Source organism: Pantherophis guttatus, chromosome 1 (genome assembly GCF_059756535.1).
Source record: "Pantherophis guttatus breed Tessera chromosome 1, ASM5975653v1, whole genome shotgun sequence".
NCBI lineage: Eukaryota > Metazoa > Chordata > Lepidosauria > Squamata > Colubridae > Pantherophis > Pantherophis guttatus.
The window spans coordinates 275585741-275606770 of record NC_142063.1 but is presented as its reverse complement, the minus strand read 5'-3'; the positions used below and the strand labels follow the sequence as shown (position 1 = coordinate 275606770).

The following is a 21030-nucleotide window of genomic DNA, read 5'->3' as shown; positions in this document are numbered from 1 at the left end:
TATCTTTTTTTGGGCAGGGACATTTTTTAATTTTTGAAATCATATAAGCAGACTCACAGCATTACTGCTTGAGACTTGCCTGTTTACAATACGGCTATCATCAGCCTGGTGAGCAGGTCAGTTACAAAACAACAGACTAAACTTCAGGCTCAATAGAGAAATCCAATAGAATTCTAGAAGATGCCAATAGAGCCATCACAATAATTTCTACTACCATGATAACTCAAACCAATAAACTGATATATGCTACAGCTTTTGTAATCAAATGCAGTGTACAGGTAATCTTTGATTTATGACCACAATTGAGCCCAAAATTTCCATTGTTAAGCAAAACGGTTGTTAAGTTTTGCCCTAATTTATAACCTTTCTTGCCACAGTTGTTAAGTGAAACACTGCAGTTGTTAAGTTAGGAACACAGTTGCTAAGTGAATTGGCCTTCCTCATTGGCTTTGTCAAAAGGTTGGAAAAGGTGATCACATGACCCCAGGATCTTGCAAGCGTCATAAATACATTCCAGTTGCCAAGTGTCCAAATTTTGATCATGTGACCATGGGAATGCTGCAACAGTCATAAATGTAAAAAGTCATCAGTCACTTTTTTCAGTGCCATTGTAACTTCAAACGATCATTAAACAAATGGTTGTAAGTAGAACATTACCTGTGTACCAAGGTGATGCACTGTCCCCTTTGCATAGACCCCCTCAGCCAGATACTCAGAAGAACTGGATAAGGATACAAGTTCAAGAGTGGAACTACCACCAGCCACCTCCTATACATGGATTACATCAACTTGAACACAAAATGTGAACAAGATATCGATTTGCTGATCCACTCAACACAATCCCACAGTCATGGTGTCATTTGGACTAGAGAGGTGTGGCCGGATCGTAGTCAAGAATGGGAAAGTAGTTAAGACTGATGGGATGGAACTACCAACATAGAAGACATACAGACCAGTTACAAGTTCCTTGGTATCCCATAGTTACATGGGAACCATGATAAGGAGGCAATGAAGACAGCAACATCCAATTACCACCAAAGAACAAGATCCATGCCATCAATGCAGGAGTGAAATCCAGCAGGTTCTAACAGGTTCTGAAGAACCGGTAGCGGAAATTTTGAGTAGTTCGGAGAACCGGCAAATACCACCTCTAGCCCCGCAGTGGGGTGGGAATGGAGATTTTGCAATATCCTTCCCCCAGGAGTGGGGAGGGAATGGGGATTTTGCAGTATCCTTCCCCTGGAGTGGGATGGGAATGGAGATTTTGCAATATCCTTCCCCTGCCACACCCACCAAGCCATGCCCACAGAACCGGTAGGGAAAAAATTTGGATTTCACCCCTGCATCAATGTTTATGCCTGCCACTCCTCAGATACCCTGCCTGTGTAGTGAGCTGGCCAAAGAAGGACATGGAAGCTTCCATCTCAAGTCTAACACCCTGACACTGTACACCAGCTGGAAACTGGGCAGTCAGGGTTTGGTAAGTGTCAAAGCCACTGTCATGGATGAAACCCAGAGCATACAGGAGCCCTCGCTGTATTGTGACACTATTGTTAAAAAGTAGAATTAAAACAGCACTTAATATAATTCTCCATCCTACAGGGAAGTATGTCCCATATAGTACAGGTAATCCTTGATTTACAACAATTCGCTTAGTGACCGTTCAAAGTTACAACAGTACTGAAAAAAGTGACTTATGACCATTTTTCACACTTATGACCGTTGCAGCATCCCCATGGTCATGTGATTTACATTCAGATGCTTGACAACTGACTCACATTTACGACAGTTGCAGTGTTCTGGGGTCATGTGATCTCCTTTTGCGACCTTCTGAAAAGCAATGAAACCAGATTAACTTAAAAACCACATTACTAATTTAAGAACTGCAGTGATTCACCTAACAAATGTAGTGAGAAGAGTCATAAAATGGGGCAAAACTCACTTAACGAATTTCTCACTTAGCAGCATAAATTGTGGTGATACATTGAGGACTACCTACCTATATATTTGTCCCTACAAAAAATGTGCCTGTCAGATTACATGGACAGAAAAAAAAAGTCCACAAGTAAAACACCCCAGAGTGTGTTTTTCAATCTTGGCAATGCTGGAGAATTGAGGGAGCTGAAAACCACACATCTTAACATTGCCAAGGTTGAAAAACACTGTTCTAGCAGAAGAATAGGAATAGGAATAGGAATAGGAATAGGAATAGGAATAGGAATAGGAATAGGAATAGAATAGAATAGAATAGAATAGAATAGAATAGAATAGAATAGAATAGAATAGAATAGAATAGAATAGAATAGAATTCTTTATTGGCCGAGTGTGATTGGACACAAGGAATTTGTCTTTGGTGCATATCAGAGGTGGGTTTCAGTAGGTTCTGACCAGTTCTGGAGAACCGGTAGTGGAAATTTTGAGTAGTTCGGAGAACCAGTAGTAAAAATTCTGACTCGCCCTGCCCCCACCTATTCTCTGCCTCCCAAGTCCCAGCTGATCAGGAGGAAATGGGGATTTTGCAGTAACCTTCCCCTGGATTGGGGAGGGAATGGTGATTTTACAGTATCCTTCCCCTGCCACGCCCACCATGCCACGTCCACAGAACGGGTAGTAAAAAATTTTGAAACCCAACACTGGTGCATATGCTCTCAGTGTACATAAAGAAAAAATAAAATATATTCATCAAGAATCATAAGATACAACACTTAGTGATAGTCGGAGGATACTAATAAGCAATCAAATCATGCTAGGAAACAATATTTGTTTATTTTATTTATTTTATTAAAATTTATATGCCGCCCTTCTCCCGAAGGACTCGGGGCGGCTCACAAATATAAAATGACAATAAAAACAATATCACTAAATAGCATTAAAAGTCCAATTTAAAATCCCACAGTTAACTAAAAAACCCAACCAGATCAGGTGATTTGAGTAAAAAGCCAGTATAAAACAATATAAATTGTAAAGATACAAACAACATGGTTATAGCCATAAGTGGGAAGAGATGGTAGGAAGGAAGCCTATCTACGAATTCCTGCTTTTCCAAAGACAAGCTGAGCAAGCCCCTTTTACCCTTTCCCCTCCAACTCCATTCCGCCCCACCCTCCACCCCGAAGCAGCAGCCGACACACGCCCGTCCCAATCCCAGCAAAGATGCTCGCGTCAATCCTCCTGGACCGAACCGCTCCTCCCTTCCACCAGGGGCGCTCTCCGATGCCAAAGACGCCGTGCACGTGCGCTTTGTTTTGGTGACCGCAAGAGACAGAGAGAGGAGGGGGAGGGAAGAGAGAGAGCCGTTCGTGGGGCAGCGCGCCTGCGCATACCGGCAGGCCGCGCCCCGAAGGGCGGAGCGAAAAGGGGAGGAGCTACGTGCGCAGGCGTAGAGAGCACATTTCCGTGCGGGAGTTGGAAGTCCTTGCCCCCCCGTCTTCTCTGCAGGGTGCCTAATTAGAGGGGTGGTGGGGGGAAGGGCCAGAGGTGGAGCCTCGGGTCGGGACCTGACTGAGACGCGGGCGGCCTCTGTTTCCCGGGTGGCGTCGGCGGCGCTCCCAAAATGTCGCAGACGGCCATGTCCGAGACCTACGGTAGGTAGCCCGGGGTTGAGCAGGGAGGGAGGGAAGGAGAAGGGTCCGCGGAGGGTCTGCTTTCTTTGCTACCGAGAGAGCTACGGGAAGAAAGCAGGTTCAGAAAAAAACGGGTCGCCAAGCACTACGTCCAGCGGAAGAACCTTTCCATTGGCTTGCCGGGGATGGGCTTTGCGTAATAAAGCCGCCCTTCTGTTTTCATTTAACGAGCGTAAAGGTGCTTCTCCCCCCCCCCCGCGCGATAGGATCGCTCCTGGAGACATGAAAGCCTCGCGCATCTCTTCCCGGGTTTCTCCCCTTTGGAGCAGGAAGGGGAAGAGTCGCAGCCCTTCGCTAGTAAGCAAGCAAGGTAGAGAGGGGCGCTGGGGGAGACCTTGACAGCTTACCTGAAGCTGGGTTATTTTTTTACAAATATCAGGTGGTCCTTGACTTACGACCACAATTTAGCCCAGCATTTCTGTGCTTAAGTGAGTTGTGCCCCCATTTTACCACCTTTCTTGCCACAGTGGTTAAGCGAATCGTTGCAGATGTTCAGTTAGTAACAGGGTTGTTAAGGGAATCTAGCTTTCCTCATTGATTTTGCTTGTCAAAAGGTTGCAAAAGCTGACATAAGTATGAACTAGTTTGCCGAGCGTCTGAATTTTGAACACATGATCACGGGGATGCTACAAAGGTCGTAAGTGTGAAAAATGGTTATAAGTCACATTTTCAGTGCTGTTGTAACTTTGAACGGTCACTAAATGAAGTGTTGTAAGTTGAAGACTACCTGTAGTCAAAACTCTTGATTCCTTACATTTTGATCTTTCTGATTTATCACCCTTCTGTCTCCATAGTAGGTTAGTTGCTTTCAACCTTTTCTAATAACTCATGATCCACTTTCCACCAAGCATGCATTTAGAAATGAAGCTTACCCATTGTGGTGGTGTTCCGGTAGCAACCTATCTTGGGTTACAGAAAGACTGTAACCCAATAGTATTTCTCACCCAGTAATTAAGATTGCTGTTATCATACTTTAAATTGCCACACTGTTAGGTAGTGGTTTGGGCTTTGCAAAAAATAAGGTTGTGAAATATATTTTGTATTTCTGGATGAAGTAGAAGTTTCCAGCTAATGTAACTTAGACTTCCTTCTGCATATGGCTCCTTAAAAATGCTTAATCCTGTGTGTACAGTAACTGTAGCAATGTAGTAAGCTCTGTATTTGTAAAGGAATTTAGTGCTGACCTTGTGGACGATAAGAAAAAGCTATTAAGGGGGGAAAGGAAGGAGGCTTATTAAAGGCTGGCCATTAATGCAGCTTGAAGGAGAAATCACACAGTTCTGAGGTAGAGGGAGGCCTGAATAAGAGATTTAAAATAGTTCAGTATAAAATGGGTCACAACAAAATTGGGCAGACTTTCAATGTATTGTTATGCTGTTTTACCACAATAAAGAGCATTCCTTGAAGCCCTCACATACTTATTTGTTGACTCAAAGAACTGCCTCAAAAACTTTTACTCAGTGTCAGTGTATCTATTCAAGGAAGCCAAATTACCCCAGCACATAACTTTTCTTAGCAAAGTATTGGTTTACAATTGTTTTGTGTTGAGTGATAAGATACAGATCTGACCATTATGTTAACTCGAATTGTTACATACTGTATTTGTAAGGGAGTAATTTCTATACCTCATACAAATGGAAAAATGGTTAAATAATGACAATAGGTTTTGAATGCAAGTGTATGTGGTGTTCTTACAGCATAACAAGCTCAAAATGAAAGAATACTATGTATAATGCAGAGAATAAGAAAACAAGAATAGGAATTGAATACTACTGAACTTTATCAGGATACAAAAGCCTAACTGTGTGCATAAAATAAATGCCATGTGTTTCAAGTTTACTTCATTCACTTTCCTGAACAAAGCAGTACTGTAGTTTCATTGCAAAGTGCCAGATATTGCCATAACTTAATCCTCTTGGCAGTTAAAAGTAAATTGCTGGATGTGTATTTAGAAAAAAAAGTTTACTACATCTTTTTCTATATCAGAATTCTTGATTATTATTTGTTCTGCTTATAAATAGATGGGCTTCTGGGAATTAGTATCTTATTTTAGAGGCATAACCTCTTTGTTTTCACATCAATGTGCATAATCCATGATCTTAAAATATGCATTGAAATTCTAGAGGATTGCATACTGAGTTGGAATCCATTGGAGATGTTTGTAGATTTTATTAGATCTGGAAGAACAAAACTAGTGTCGCCTAAGCAAACTTCAGTTCAAGCAGTCTGGTTTTTACCACTTTTTTCCTATATTTCCATATTTAAATCTAATTTGAAAATCTAGTATCCCATACTCAAATCTAGTTTCAGATTGTGTTTTAAGGTTATGTGGGGTGTGGGGGTGGGGCAAAAAATGGAAGAAGATATTCTCTTAGTAAAAGGAGTTAATTCATTTTGGAAAAGGAACTTTGAACAGTAACAAAACAAAACACAACCGATAACCATGGAGCAAATGGCCATCAAACAATGATTCTATACAAAGCTAGCAGAAGTTTCTGTTCCATGGTTTTAAGTTTTATTATTGTACCTACAAATATTCTAGAAATGGCATACTGCATACTGTTTTGTTTCACTTCTGTCCCTTCCCATCTGATTTCTTTCATAAGGTTGCAATCCTGGTGTTTATATATACTTTTAGGTGAAATATATTTATAATTATAAAAGAATAAAACCATAAAAATTCTAAGTTTAAGAAAACTGACAATATATCAAATAATACATTCATGAAATATGGTATAAAATTATATTTTTGCTCGCTGATTTATGATATGTGAATTTATGTATGTATGATTGCCACAAAGAAGGAAGGGTCAACCTATTCTCCAAATCACCTGAAGACTGGACAAGAAGCAGTGGATGGAAACTAATCAGGGAGAGATCCAACCTAGAACTAAGGAGAAATTTCCTGATAGTGAGAACAATAAACCAGCGGAACAGCTTGCCTCCAGAAGTTGTGGGTGCTCCAACACTGGAGGTTTTTAAGAAGAGATTAGAAAACCATTTGTCTGAAATGGTCTAAGGTTTCCTGCCTAAGCAGGGGGTTGGACTAGAAAACCTCCAAGGTGCTTTCCAACTCTGTTCTTCTGAATAATTCAAAAATAGTTTTAAATTTTAAATTATTTAGGGGAATTTAACTTTAACATTAGAGAGCTATATGTTTAATAGTTCTTTTTCAATATTCCAAATTTTATCATTCCAAATATTATGTAAAAGTTTGATGGCTATATTTTACAGACTTCATGTTTCTAAAATATATTTATCATGAACATTTGAGCTCTTGGGAAATGAAAATACACTCAGCATACAAAATCCTTGTTGGGGATTTTTTGTCCCAAGTTAACAATGTCTTGAAACTCAAAGCGAAAAGGGGAAAAAGAGAATAAGCTTTGTAATAAATGCCTTTTAGAGCTTTCTTCCCCATCTGGTTGAACCATTTAAACAGCTGAGGCAATAAGTTCTGTGAATTGCTTTCTTTGTCAAGAAACCTTACCTATTTTGAAAGAGAATTAGTGAATCCAGTAATTTGGGGAAAATAGTGTTTGGTCATGTAGGCCAAATGACATGCAAGAAAGGCTTCTGGCAAGAGTGGCAACAAATAAGACAGAAAGAACACCACATTCCTTTGCCTGGTGTGTAGTGGTTCCATGGCAGTGAACCCAGGAAGGATAATAAATTGTGGTGCCAATGTAATTAACTCTCTGCGTGTTTTTAAGATAACCAGCTAAAGTCATAAAAAGAATACAAGATAAAGCACAGGCTTCAAAATTTAAGGCTATGATTTTACCTATATTAATTTGCCTTTGAAAAAAAAGTTCGATGCAATCTTTCAGGTTGACTGCATCACTGAGTGAAGCTAAAATGAAGGATTAAAAAAAAACAATGCACAGATGCATTCCACATTAAATAGTCCTATAATAATTCATTTAAAATGTTTATACGTTCTGAAGGACATTTCTTTTAGGAAATGCATTTAATGCTGCCAATTCCAATTAAAAATAATGATTTCCTTTATATTTTTTTGAGCAAAGTTTGTCAGAGAATTTTTCAAGCAGGTCAAGTGATCAAATCTAACTAAATCAATTTTCTAATAAAAGATTATCTGACCACTTCCATTGGTGAGCATTAACTTTCATTAAAAGCAGGAAAACATTAGTTTTGTGTTTCATAACTTTATTCCTTCCATTAAATATATATGTGTGTGTGTTGTATACCCTAAACTTGGTTTGAATTTGATTGGTTATTACTATCATGTTAAAACCCTGCCTCTGAAATTTTGAAACTCTCCCATTCCTGCCAAAAATGGAAGAACATTCCTGTTCGATGACAAACTTCCAGTACCTTGCAGCTAGGTAATAGGTATTTGTGAGATTCTTGTACGGGCTAAATGCCAGTGATCTAAAATAGATATCTTAAAATGATCTAAATATTTGTTAGGTTGAGGCAGATAAGAATTATCCAGATTTCCAGAGGGAAATAGCATCATTCAATTGCCTGCTTTCATTCTGGCTTCCAGACTTCTTTCATTCCCAGTGTTGAGTTAATTATATCTGTTTCTAACAAAATTGGATAAAATTTTGATACTGTTCCTTTGCATGAAATAGTTGATAATTTTTGTAAAAATTAGATAGTGAGCAGTTAACAATTTCCAGGCCCTTCTTAATTCATAAAAATGAATTTGCTTGAGAGCAGAATAACTATGGCAAATCTTTATTTTTTTAAAAAAGCTCTCATTCTGTATAAACCAAAAATGTAATAAATACATGCAATGAATGAAAAACAACTTTCCCCATCTTTATACCAATTCATGTGAACCAATGACATGAATTGGTATAAAGTTTCAGCCATTTTAATAGAGGAAGTTCACTGTAGACAAGATTGTTATCTAAATAAGGCAACAACTAGTTTTCTCATTAAGTTAATATATTAGTGCTTTAAAATGAGAAATAGTGAAGTACTTTATAATCAAGATGTGAGGAGGTATTAAAACAGCTGTACCTCCATTAATTTTTGTGCAAATATAAATTTATATTTGTATTTTACACCAAGTTTTTGATTAATTATATGCCATCAACTGTCAGTGACTAGGTAAATTTTGTTCATGAAGATCTTTTCTTAACCTGGTCCTTAGGTCTTTCAACAATCCATTCAACATCTCTGTAACTGAGTCCATCCACTTTGCTGCTGGTTGTCCTCTTGTTAAAATATGTGCTTGAGTGGTGTGATATCTATTGAGTATAACGATTGATTATTTCTGTTACAATGTCTTTGTGAATGAGCTACTGAATTACAGCTCAACAGTTTTTCTATTCAGTATTCTTGTGATATGCTTTTAAGACAAAAGAAAACAACAGTTACAGTATGGCTCTATATTTAAATACACTAATATGTAATCTTGTTTACAGATTTCCTGTTTAAGTTTTTGGTCATTGGAAATGCTGGAACTGGCAAATCCTGTTTGCTTCATCAGTTTATTGAGAAGAAATGTAAGTAAAATTGTATTTTTTTGCAGCCAAATCCTATCCACTTTGGAATTTGTGGGCGGTAGCATTTTATTAATCCTCATCATGGTGATATTTCTTAAAAGTATTACTAATGAAGTATGCCAGAAATCTATAAACATGGTTGTAGAAGGGTATGATTTATTCCAATTAGTTTCCATTTGACTATGTGAGATCATCCAGAACTGATCTCCTGTCTTCATTATGAGAGCAGGAGATATACTTTACAAGTCAAAACATAATCTATGGATGTATATCCAAAGGAATGTAGGCTAATGCACACATTTCATTTGTATATCATTGTGACTTGAGTGAAAGCATGATAGAAGTGGTTTTAAGTATAGGTTGATTATATTCAGAAACTTTAAAAACATCTTAAGGCAGGGAAAAAAAATCAAATATTGAAATCCTTACCATCCAAGATGAGGCATGGCATGTAGTGGGGGATTTTAGTTGCTCCAGTATTCGTTGGGAGAGAAACCCTGCCAAGAATGCCCTGCCTTGTCTGGCTAACAACTTTCTCCTTCAAGAGGTAGAAGGACATTAGTTTTGTGCCCCAAGAGTTTCAAGCCCCAAGAGTGTCGGCAATTTTTGACTTGGTGCTAAATAACAGGAAGTCGTAGGCAAGGAAAAGCAAGTGGCAGGAACATTTGAAAAAGATAGTTGTGTTTTGTTGGAGTTTGTGTGATAAGAGAAACTAAAACAGTATGTAATGATCATGACTTGGACTTGAAGAAAGCTAGTAGTTCAGGCAGAGAGAGGGATCAACTACTAGTCTGGACCTTTATGGCTAATGGCAAACTTGAATTTCGGCTCTATAACACATCAGCTTATTTCTGTGTTCAAAACTTGTTCATCTAAATAAATTTTAAGAATTCACCATGATAAAAAAGATTATAAATAGTAGAAATAACTGTTAGCAAATGTGATAGCTCAATACACTCAATACTCTCAATACACTTGTTTCTTGTAATAAAAACATTTTTCATTTACTAGCCCAAAGTTAAAAACACTGTTCTGTTATGGTTTATTGCTCAGATTTATACTCTGTCCAGAATGCTTATAAATGTAATGTCTTAGTATTCATGTTTTCTTCTGATTTTTAGCTTTTAATATACTGGCAAAAGAAAGATGTTCTGTTTTTTACAAATTCGTAATGGCTTCTGGTTTAAGTTTAATTCCGTTTCCAAGCATCTAATTACTATATGAATCAACAAATTATGATAGTGACTTTATTAGCATTCCAACCTTTATGTAATATATTTTATATTCTGATACAATTAATTTCCATTTGTATAGGGTTTTTTCAATTTTCCATTTATTTCTTTTTCCTGGCTTCAAAAGTTCCATAATGTTTGCATCCGTACACTGACAAAACCTGTTATGACCCTTGCCTTTTTAACCGGAGTTGAGTACTAATTAAGTTTTTTTTTTCTGTTATAGTCAAAGATGACTCAAATCACACTATAGGAGTGGAGTTTGGTTCAAAGATAATAAATGTTGGAGGCAAATATGTAAAACTGCAGATATGGGATACAGCTGGACAAGAACGGTTCAGGTATAATTTCCTGTTAAATAAGGAAAAGCAATTCCAAGGTATAGGTGTTTTCAGTATTTCTGTTAAAGTGAACGCTACTTTCTTCTTGTAACTTTATAACATTTTTATAGCCAACCAGATAGAACAGTAATGAGAATAGGCTTTATGTCACCTCAGTGTGGCTGAATAACACTAGAAGATGCTATAACTAGTAAATGAAGTTCATAATGCATTTGCTATTATCTGAGAAATTCTGACCCAGTCCGGCTAAAAGGAAACACATCTGGGAAGTTAATAATGCTCTCATTAGCCAGAATTCGATATAAGACAGATGTCTATATAAGTGTTTTAAATAAATACATAAATTTAAATGGTGGAGTACTTCAATATCTAACTCTAGTTTTGTCTTGCAAGTACAAACCTAAACAAGCACTGTAGTTTATACTTACAATTTTAGCATTGCACAGAACTCAAATTTCTGTCCTTTTAAATACTGTGGGGTTTTTTTCTTCACAGATCAGTAACACGAAGCTATTACAGAGGTGCTGCAGGTGCCTTACTTGTTTATGACATCACCAGGTAAAAGCCAAATACTAGAGAAATCTTTTTATTTTTTTTATTTTTATTTTTATTTTATTTTAAATTTATATACCGCCCTTCTCCCTGAGGACTCAGGGCGGTGTACAGCCAGAATTAAAAAACATGAAATACAAATATTAAAAACAATTAAAATATATATAAATTTGGCCCAAAATTAAAAATACAAACCAATTAAAACATTTAAAATTTCTTCTTAAACCAGCCCGGCTTGCTGAAAAAAGTGGGTTTTAAGGGCACGGCGGAAGGCGCTAAGGTCTTGGATTCTCCTTATCTCTGGGGGCAACTGATTCCAGAGGGTAGGTGCCCCCACAGAGAAGGCCCTCCCCCTGGGGGTCACCAGCCTGCATTGATTGGCTGATGGCACCCTGAGGAGGCCCTCTCTGTGGGAGCGCACGGGACAATGGGAGGTCGTTGGTAGCAGCAGGCGGTCTCGAAGATAGCTAGGCCCGATGCCATGGAGCACTTTAAAGGTGATAACCAGCACCTTGAAGCGCACCCGGAAGACCACTGGGAGCCAGTGCAGCTCGCGCAGGAGTGGTGTTACATGGGAGCGCCATGCTGCTCCCATCACTACCCGCGCTGCTGCATTCTGGACCAGTTGGAGCCTCCGGGTGCTCTTCAAGGGGAGCCCCATGTAGAGAGCGTTGCAGTAGTCAAGGCGAGAGGTGACGAGGGCATGAGTGACTGTGCACAGGGAATCGCGATCAAGAAAGGGCCGCAACTGGCGAATCAGGCGAACCTGACAAAAGGTCCCCCTGGTTACAGCTGTCAGATGTTCCTCCAAGGACAGCTGCCTATCCAGGAGGACTCCCAGATTGCGAGCCCTCTCTGTGGGGGCCAAAGACTCGCCCCCAATAGTCAGTGATGGAGTCAACTGACTATATCGGGATGCTGGGAGCCACAGCCACTCAGTCTTGGAAGGGTTGAGCTTGAGCCTGTTCCTCCCCATCCAGATCCGCACAGCCTCCAGGCACTGGGACATCACTTCAAGGGCATCATTGGGGTGGCCTGGGGTGGAGATGTACAGCTGGGTGTCATCAGCGTACTGGTGGTATCTCACCCCAAAGCCACGGATGATCTCGCCCAGCGGCTTTACTGCGGCACTCCACAGATAAGCGGCCTCGAGGTCGACCTCTGCCCCCCTGCCAACACAAACTGCGACCGGTTGGAGAGAAAGGAGGAGAACCACCGCAACACGGTGCCTCCCACCCCCAACTCTTCTGTTTTTCCTTCTGTTCAATCATTTCTGATTCTCAGAGACTACCTGGACAAGTCCCTGCAGAGGTTTTTTTTTCCCTGCAAGGTTTTTCAGAAGTGGTTTGCCGTTGTCTCCTTCCTAAGGCTAAAAGTGACTGGCCCAGGTCACCCCGTTTCTTCATACCCACGGTGGAACTAGAATTCACAGTTCCTCAGTTTCTAGCCCTGATGCCTTAACCATTACACCAAACTGTTTCCAGAGAAATCTTAGGCACAGTTAAAATCTGGGTAATCCTTTCATATTCTCCAGGGAATATGGAATTTTCTTACAGTTAATATGTATTCTGCACATAAGCTGAACTATCTAGGGAGAAGATGCTGCCTCTATACTTCCTCTCTAGTTAGTTTTTACAAACTTCTATAAGTGACTTCACTCAAATCTGCTCCCTGCCCCAATGCTTTTAACAATTAGTGATACAGGTGGTCCTGGTCTATAATAAGGAAGTCTATTTAAAACCTCCTATGTATGTATATTGTTTAAAACCTCCTATGTATGTAACTGCATACATGGATCTATTTGGACAGTTTAGTCAAATAGATAAAATTTCTATGGATTATGTTTTATTTGTTTCTGAGAACTTTATTTGATGTGACGACTCATCAGAAATTTCCTCAGCTCTTTGATCCTAGTTTTACTCTCAGGATGTTGGCTTTCTCCTGGGAACTGAATAAAATAGCAAATATACAATCTGGAGTCATAGCTGAAAGCATTGGATCAACATTCAGTTACTTACTTTCTGATCTAGCTCTTCTGGCTATCTTGCTGTTGTCATAGTTTCAGTTCCCGTAGTGCATTAAACCAGATCTCAATATAAGAATGAATATTTTTGTGACACTGCAGTCATAACTGGAAATACTTTTCAGGTATCTTATTGTACAATAGCTTCTTTGCAGACAAGTACAGCAAAATATTTCTATGGGTGGTTGTGGATTGTAAATATGAATACAAAATATTTTATTCTTTGATTTAGTCGAGAAACCTACAATGCACTTACCAACTGGCTGACAGATGCAAGGATGTTAGCAAGTCAGAATATTGTAATAATATTATGTGGGAACAAAAAGGATCTTGATGGAGACAGGGAAGTCACTTTCCTAGAAGCATCCAGATTTGCTCAGGAAAATGGTAAGTAGTTTTCTTGATGTCTTATGGTTTCCTGATAAAGGGCTGTAGTGAAAATTCACACACACACACACACACAACAAATGTTCAGAGTGAAATGGAGGTTTCACTTCTGAAACCTTCGCTTATAAAAAAGAAATTTTATAAGTCTTTATTGTTTCCTTTTTCCACACATTGCTTGTTTTTAAGTACTGTTTTCCAGTCTGTTTGAGTGTGTCTTTTGTGTTTAAAACAACACAGCCATTCTGAGTGATCATATAGAATTATGTGAATATGTGTAATGTACTTATGTGAATAGTTAAATTTGATTACATTATGACATTGTAAGATTAGTCAGTTTTGTCCTATTGTTGGACTCCCTTAATGATCAAAGTCAGGGAGGAGAGGGTAAAAGAAAGATCTTAATGAACATCCCTGGATTTTGCCTGCATATACTAGTAATATCCTGGTTATATTATATGCTAGTTAACCTATAATTGGACTCTTGATTCAAGGCTACAGCTGAAAACATTCAGGATTAAGAATAGGAAATTAAATCTAGCTAGCAGCAGGGTTCTGCAGAGAGAACCACACTACTTGAGAACATTTGTATTCGTTGTACTGTTGCTCCCAACTCTTCACATTGGAAATTTGTTCCTGCTGTGCTCTAGCTGGTGTTTAACAAATTGACTAGTCATGTCTTCCCAGGTAGAGGAAAGAGCCATATTAAGTCAATGCTGCCTTTGAAAGAGCTTTAGCTATGTGTAATTTCTTCTCAGTGAGGAAGAAGGAAGCAGAGCATAGCATAATCTGACAATTTTCATAACAATATTAATTTTAGTATAATTAGTCCCCATCTTGCAACCATAATTGAGCCTGGAACTATGGTTATAAAGCATTGCAGTCATTAAGTTAGTTATCACATGATGGTACTCAATCTTCTGACCTTTTTTGTGGTGGTCATTAAGCAAGCACAGCGGTCATTTAGCAAATACATATTGTCCAATGAACATTGTTTGCCAGAAATCAGAAATAATGCAAGAACCAGCAAAAAAGTTAAAAACATATGCTCATGACCATGGAACGCTATAAATGGCTATAAAGATGAGCTGTTTGCCAAGTGCCCAACATGTAATCATGTGACTGTGTGGTGGTACAGCCAGCAGAACTTTAAAATCAGGTCGTAAGTACCTTTTGGTGGGTCCACCTGGTTGTTAAACTAGGATTACTGGTATTCATTCATTCATTCCCTCCCTCTCTCCCTCCCTCCCTCCCTCCCTCCCTCCCTCCCTCCCTCTTCTCTCTATAAGTCAATTTGTATGTAGCACAAAGTCATGTCACATGAGATGAGTAGCCATATATAGCAAAGCAGAGCTGCATTTTAATGTTCTCCAAATAGAATGCAAACAAATGCAGCTATTGGCAATGCTGTTATATTTTCTCTGGGGAAAACATTGTGCTTGCAAGCAGTCCGTACTGAGTATATGTAAACATGGTTGTCTGTCCTCTGGCTTGTGTACTGTCTTCCCCATTTTGGTAGACAGTATTGTTTCACTTGAAGGCATTTCATGCAGTTTAGAATATTGGAATTTATAGCACATGTGAGTCTTGCTGGAAGCGATAAAGAGACAATTTTGTCTGGCAGCAGAGCTTTACAGAGAGGTTTTTGCTCAAGGTCTAGCAACTAGATTTTCCCTAGCTGTGTTCTAGAATCTTCTTAGTTTGAAAGATGGGAGATACTTTGTTGGTTAGAATTTTCTCCTAAATGTTTTCTCCCACATAGGCTGCAGTATTGGATGCTCAGTGGGGTTTACTAATACTGTAGATATAGACAGAATTGACTTAGGAATGTACAATAAGAGGAATTGATAAAAACTGGTCAGGGAAACCATCTATGGGAAGAATATGATGACATATGTAAATATATTGCATTTAAAGCTGAAAGACCATTATTGGGTCGTTTTGAACACTGACCAAACACATTTCATTTTTACTGTTACAGAGCTGATGTTTTTGGAGACAAGTGCATTGACAGGGGAGAATGTTGAAGAAGCCTTTGTACAATGTGCAAGAAAGATACTTAATAAGATTGAGTCAGGTAATCATAATCCAAGTTTCAGTTATTAAAATATTTTTACCTAGGATTAAATGTCATTTCTGAAATGCTAAAGTACTCTTGGATTAAATGTATTTTTCCTTTGTTGTAAAATTCTACTTGATAATAAACCGTGTCTTGTCAAAGAAGTTAAAGAAGATAAGTTTATCCAGCTAATGCCTAAATGGTCAGATTTAATGCTTTCTGTCCAAGCCATGTTTATTTTCCAGTACAGAAAGTATGGTATATTTTTATTTATTTATTACTCAGCTTTATTATTTTTATAAATAACTCAAGACAACAAACATATTCAACACACCTCCCTTTTCCTATTTTCTCCACAACAACAAACCTGTGGGATGGGTTAGGCTGAGAGAGCGCGTGACTAGCCCAAAGTCACCCAGCTGCCTTTCACGGCTTAAGGCGGACTTGAACTCGCAGTCTCTTGCTTAAACTTCTAGACCAAACTGGTTTTCCTTATAGATAGATTCATTATGTAATCTTGTATAAAAAGAATTCATCATAAGAAAGAAAAATCCTTTAGTCAGGATAAATCTATTTTTTTATATATTGCTGGAAGTTTTTCTATGTTATATCTGAAAACATTTAAAACAAGTATTTCTGAACTCAAACTATTGCATAAAACATTAAGATCTGGTGCTAAGGCAAACAATATCAGATTGTGATCTCCAGCTTTCATTATCATGTGCTATCTCTCTTGATATATCTCTGAACTAAGAGGAAGGAAATTGCTTTTACATTGCGAGACAGATCAGGCCAGTGAATATTATTAAACAGCAGTTAACGAGAAAAAAAAATCCCAATCTCACTAACATAAACTATAATTCTAGAGAAAAATGTATATGTTTTTGTTTTTAAAGTACAGGGTTTGTGTGTCAATGCTATGGACATTCTCAATCCTCAAGTGTGATGGATATCTTCTTATAATTTAAATTACATTCACGATGTTTTTTAATCTTGTGTGTGCAGTTTATGACCATATAAAAAAGAAATTGTGTTTTGTTTTATCAGGTGAACTGGATCCTGAAAGGATGGGCTCAGGAATTCAATATGGAGATGCTGCTTTGAGACAGCTAAGATCCCCACGGAGAGCACAGGCTCAGAGTGTTCAAGAATGCGGCTGTTAAAAGCAAGCAACAAAGAAACTTCTTGTTTTATGAAACATAAGGTGTGTATTACCAAGTTAGTATCATCTTTGCTTCAGTTTAGTACAATAAAAATAGTTTTTCCAAGGTTTTTAGTATAGATAGCAAGCATTCACGTACATTTGCTTGCAATGCAGAAATCAATTTCAGTGCCCTCTTACTGTTTCAGCTAAAACTGGTTCATACATTCTTCGAAAAATTTTAGGAAGCACCATTCTTTCTGACAGTTTTGTAGTTGATACTTCATTGGCACTTTCATATTTCTCTCTATAATTAATTAAAAACAGAAAAATCATCCTTAGCTAAAAAAGAGTTGAGATTGACATAAATTTGAGATTGTCACCTTTTCTCTATCCTACTATCTTCCTGAAATCTATTTTAATGGATTGGATATTAAGTGAAGAAATAATAACCAAAATCATTCAGTGGAATTTATTCATTGTCTTTTGATTTTTTTTCTTTATTGATTAATGAGCTACACACAGCTTATATAGCTCCAAATATATATATTTTTTTCAGTAATGCTAAAGGGTTATCACCTTAATCTAAAATGTGCTGTTCTTGAAATAATGTTTATTCCTAAAATGTTTACATAACCACTTACAGTGATTTTAGGTACACTTACACATAATGTATGCATGCACATATAAACCCTTGACAGTGACTCACATGGAGAATGGCATGCTGTCAAAACATAGCACATAGCACCACCCCCATTTTTTTTCTAATTTTAACGATAAATCTTTAAAATGTTCTCTTTTTGCAACAATAAGACAGCATCACACTTCTCAATATATTTTCAGTTGATGGAAGGGTGGGATAAGGACAGGCAAGGCTCAAATTTTTTCAGGGTTTAAGGTATAAATATTTGGTTTTATGACTTCCACAGAGCCATGGTGGCACAGTGGTTAGAGTGCAGTACTGCAGACTACTTCTGCTGACTGCCGGCTGCCTGCAATTTGGCAGTTCAAATCTCACCAGGCTCAAGGTTGACTCAGACTTCCATCCTTCTGAGGTCGGTAAAATGAGGACCCAGATTGTTGGGGGCAATAGGCTGACTCTGCAAACTGTTTAGAGAAAACTGCAAAGCACTGTGAAGTGGTATATAAGTCTAAGTGCTATTGCTATTCCTTCTAGCCTCCCCCCTCCCCAGCTGACCTTCATTATCTTAACTGGCCTCCCCTCTGCTGGGCTCATCATCACAGCCATGCAAAGGGAAGATCTGCAGCTCAGAGGCTTTTTGCACCTTTGTGAATCTTCTCCCCTCAGCCAGCAGCCACCCCCCAGTCCCACTGCACCTTGCCAGCCACCCACACCCAGCAGCAACTACTTATCTAACTGCCAGCCTGCTTGCAAGGTGCCTGGGATTTGCATCTTCCTGTTAGCTTCCCCACTGATTGGTTGTCAGAAGCTGGCCGGAAGTAGTGACCTGACCAGCAATCTTCCCTTAACAATGGCAATGGGGACAGTAAGGATTGACATCATAAAGCAATGTGATCATGTGACATTCAGCTTTACAATAATATTGCTTAGCAGTGGAAATTCTGGTCCCAATTTCACTGTTAACCAAGGTTTCTGTACTTGGATTTGTCCATGTAGTTACCAAGAGTCCAAGGCAAAAAAGAAAAGGACACCCTAAAATGCAATTTACTGCTTAATTTTACTAGTTTAATCTATAGAAACTTTGCACATTGCAAAAATATGAATTGGCGAATCGCATGAGGCTTAAATGCATACATTAAGATACCGGTATCTTAACCTTGATTGCACCTTCTAGTTTCCCTCCCCCCCTTTTTTTAAAAGTATATCTAAATTTAAATCTGTTAACACTGAAATGCTATTTATTTTTCAGCTCTCCTTTCAAGTAATTCACGGAAAAACTGCCATTGCTGCAAGAACATGCATTTTTAGAACTCCTTTTTGATTCAACAAAACGCAACATATGGCATTTTTTTAAAAAAAAACTACAGTGGAATGGCAGAGCAACACCACACAAAAAAAGAACATTTGGTAATACAGTGGACAATATTGAGACATAAAATACCTGTACGTAAATATTTTCTGTTACATATTTGTGTTTCTTATTGTTACTTAAAAACACTGGTGTATCCACATGTATATACGACATTGTCATTAAATTTCCAAAGCATGATATATTGACATGATATTGCACTAACACTGTTTTTTTTTATTAACTAAAATTTTAATTCTGGTAGGCATTATCATGTTTCAGGGTTACTTTTGTTTTTGTTTTTTTTACAAAGGCTTTTATTTATGAGTTGACATTGAAAGCTACTGGCATTGACTGCCGGTGTTTTATTTGCCACTTTCTATAGGGGCTTACATAAACTATTTTTTGAAAACTGTTAGGTCATATGTTTACTAATCTGCATACTGAAAATATTTTTTTTTTACTGTTCTTGTTTCTTGAAATGCTTAAATGTATTCCAGTTTGTCAAATGTAAGCTATAAATACATTGTGAACTCAAAGCTTGCTGTTGTCTGAACTTGACCGGGGAATTATTATTATTATTATTATTTTTGCATTTTAGACTGCGACTAAGAATTGTAGTTTCAGATAAAAAGATAATGCCTACTTCTTTTTCCCCTCCAGAGAAGTGTTTGAAGTTGTTGGTCACCATTATCTGATTTTTTTAAAAAAAATATTAAAATAATTTCTACATATAAACTTGTTCAGATTATACTCAGTTAAAATAATTTTAACGAAAAGTAGGATAGTTCCATCTGAAAGAGAATTGCTTTAATTCCTATTCCTCTTACAAACTGTAAATTTGTGGAAGCTTACTCTAGAAATGCAACTGGCTTAGACAAAGTTATACATTTCTATTGTAAACCTGCACAAAGCTCCATCTTCTGATAAAAATCTTTCTGTGCCACTGAGAGAAAACCATTTTGCTTTCATAGTAGACAAATGGACATCACTTGGGAATATGAAATCGTGACTTTGCTAAAGAGACTGTAAAAATGGCCTCTTTGAATAGTCCTAGTACATTTGAAGAGCACCATTTCTGGGTTTGGAAACTGAGGCAGCAAATGAGAATTCTGGGTAATTGAAAGTTTTTATATGGACGAGCAAGGAAAAAAAATCTATTGCTTCCAAATCCATTTAAAAAGCAGCTTTTCAACTGCCTCATACCTGAGAGAACGTAAATGTTAGTATTAATTTCAATTAAAAATCTTACTGCCTTGGAGTCAAAATAGATGGATCCACATGAACATTCTTTGTATATTTGAAGTGCAGCCACAGTGAGGTTCCTGTGAGTTCACAGTGAGCCAGAAATTAGGACTAAAGTTAATATTAAAAACTTTACTAATCATTACTGTTATTGTTACAAAACAGTACCGGAAAATTAAACTGAGTACCAAAAAACAAAAGGGATATTTAGACAGCTTTTGCCTGGTACCTAAAGTAAAATAAAGATAGCATCAAAATGAAGATAGCATAAATTCATCATTGTCAGGAATGAGTTCTATCATTCATATGAATAGATTACCCAGCATAGATTACCCAGTGGTAAAGAAATATCTACCTGTCCACCAAATTTATAATCCCTTTATGGTAAAACATGGGTCATGCTTTTTTGAATTGGACATCTGGGTGAAATTGGTTTTGGTCTTTCTTTGTGGTTCATGGTGAATTGATTATACGGGTTATACAAGCTAGTATTAAGAATATAAAATGCTTTGAGATAAATGGGAATCTTCACTTGTAGTGATTTGTTTTTCAAAAAGCTAAAGTCAAAAAGAATAAAGTGTCCTGATGTTGGCAAATAAATCACATCGCAAGAATATGTTGCTCTAGAACAAAACAAAATGGTACTTAACAATTGAAAGAGAAATGAAAACAAAATTTACTAGCATGAGTATCTGTATTGATGTGTATTGAGTTTATAGCATGAGTATAAATAGCATGGATATTTTGAATGGCTTTCAAGAAACACTTTTGCCTCTTGTTGTGGATTTGCTAATGCTAATGCTTCTAAGGTGAAAGAAAAAGAATCCAAAGAAGCTTGGAGATACTTTCCACTTAAGTGCATCTCCTTGGATCCATCTATTATGTATCATTGGCAGTCCTTTCTCCACCCCCACCCCTTTAGAACTACTGTAAAGTAACCTTGCGTTTTAAATTTC

At 37.8% G+C, this 21030-nt stretch overlaps 1 protein-coding gene across 2 annotated transcripts; it reads left to right on the top strand.

The window, feature by feature from the left end:
• Window positions 1–3317: 3317 nt before the first annotated feature.
• Window positions 3318–19368, top strand: RAB4A (RAB4A, member RAS oncogene family). 2 transcript variants are annotated; one of them, XM_034428356.3, is made up of 8 exons: window positions 3318–3584; window positions 9026–9106; window positions 10565–10679; window positions 11175–11237; window positions 13487–13641; window positions 15620–15715; window positions 16745–16901; window positions 18731–19368. In XM_034428356.3, exons 1-7 carry the CDS (start codon window positions 3554–3556, stop codon window positions 16858–16860), a joined length of 657 nt encoding a protein of 218 aa, XP_034284247.1. In that variant the 5' UTR covers window positions 3318–3553; the 3' UTR covers window positions 16861–16901; window positions 18731–19368. The 2 variants fall into 2 exon arrangements, with proteins under 2 accessions (XP_034284247.1, XP_034284246.1); XM_034428355.3 differs by lacking the exon at window positions 3318–3584 and adding an exon at window positions 3826–3933.
• The last annotated feature ends 1662 nt before the right edge of the window (window positions 19369–21030 follow it).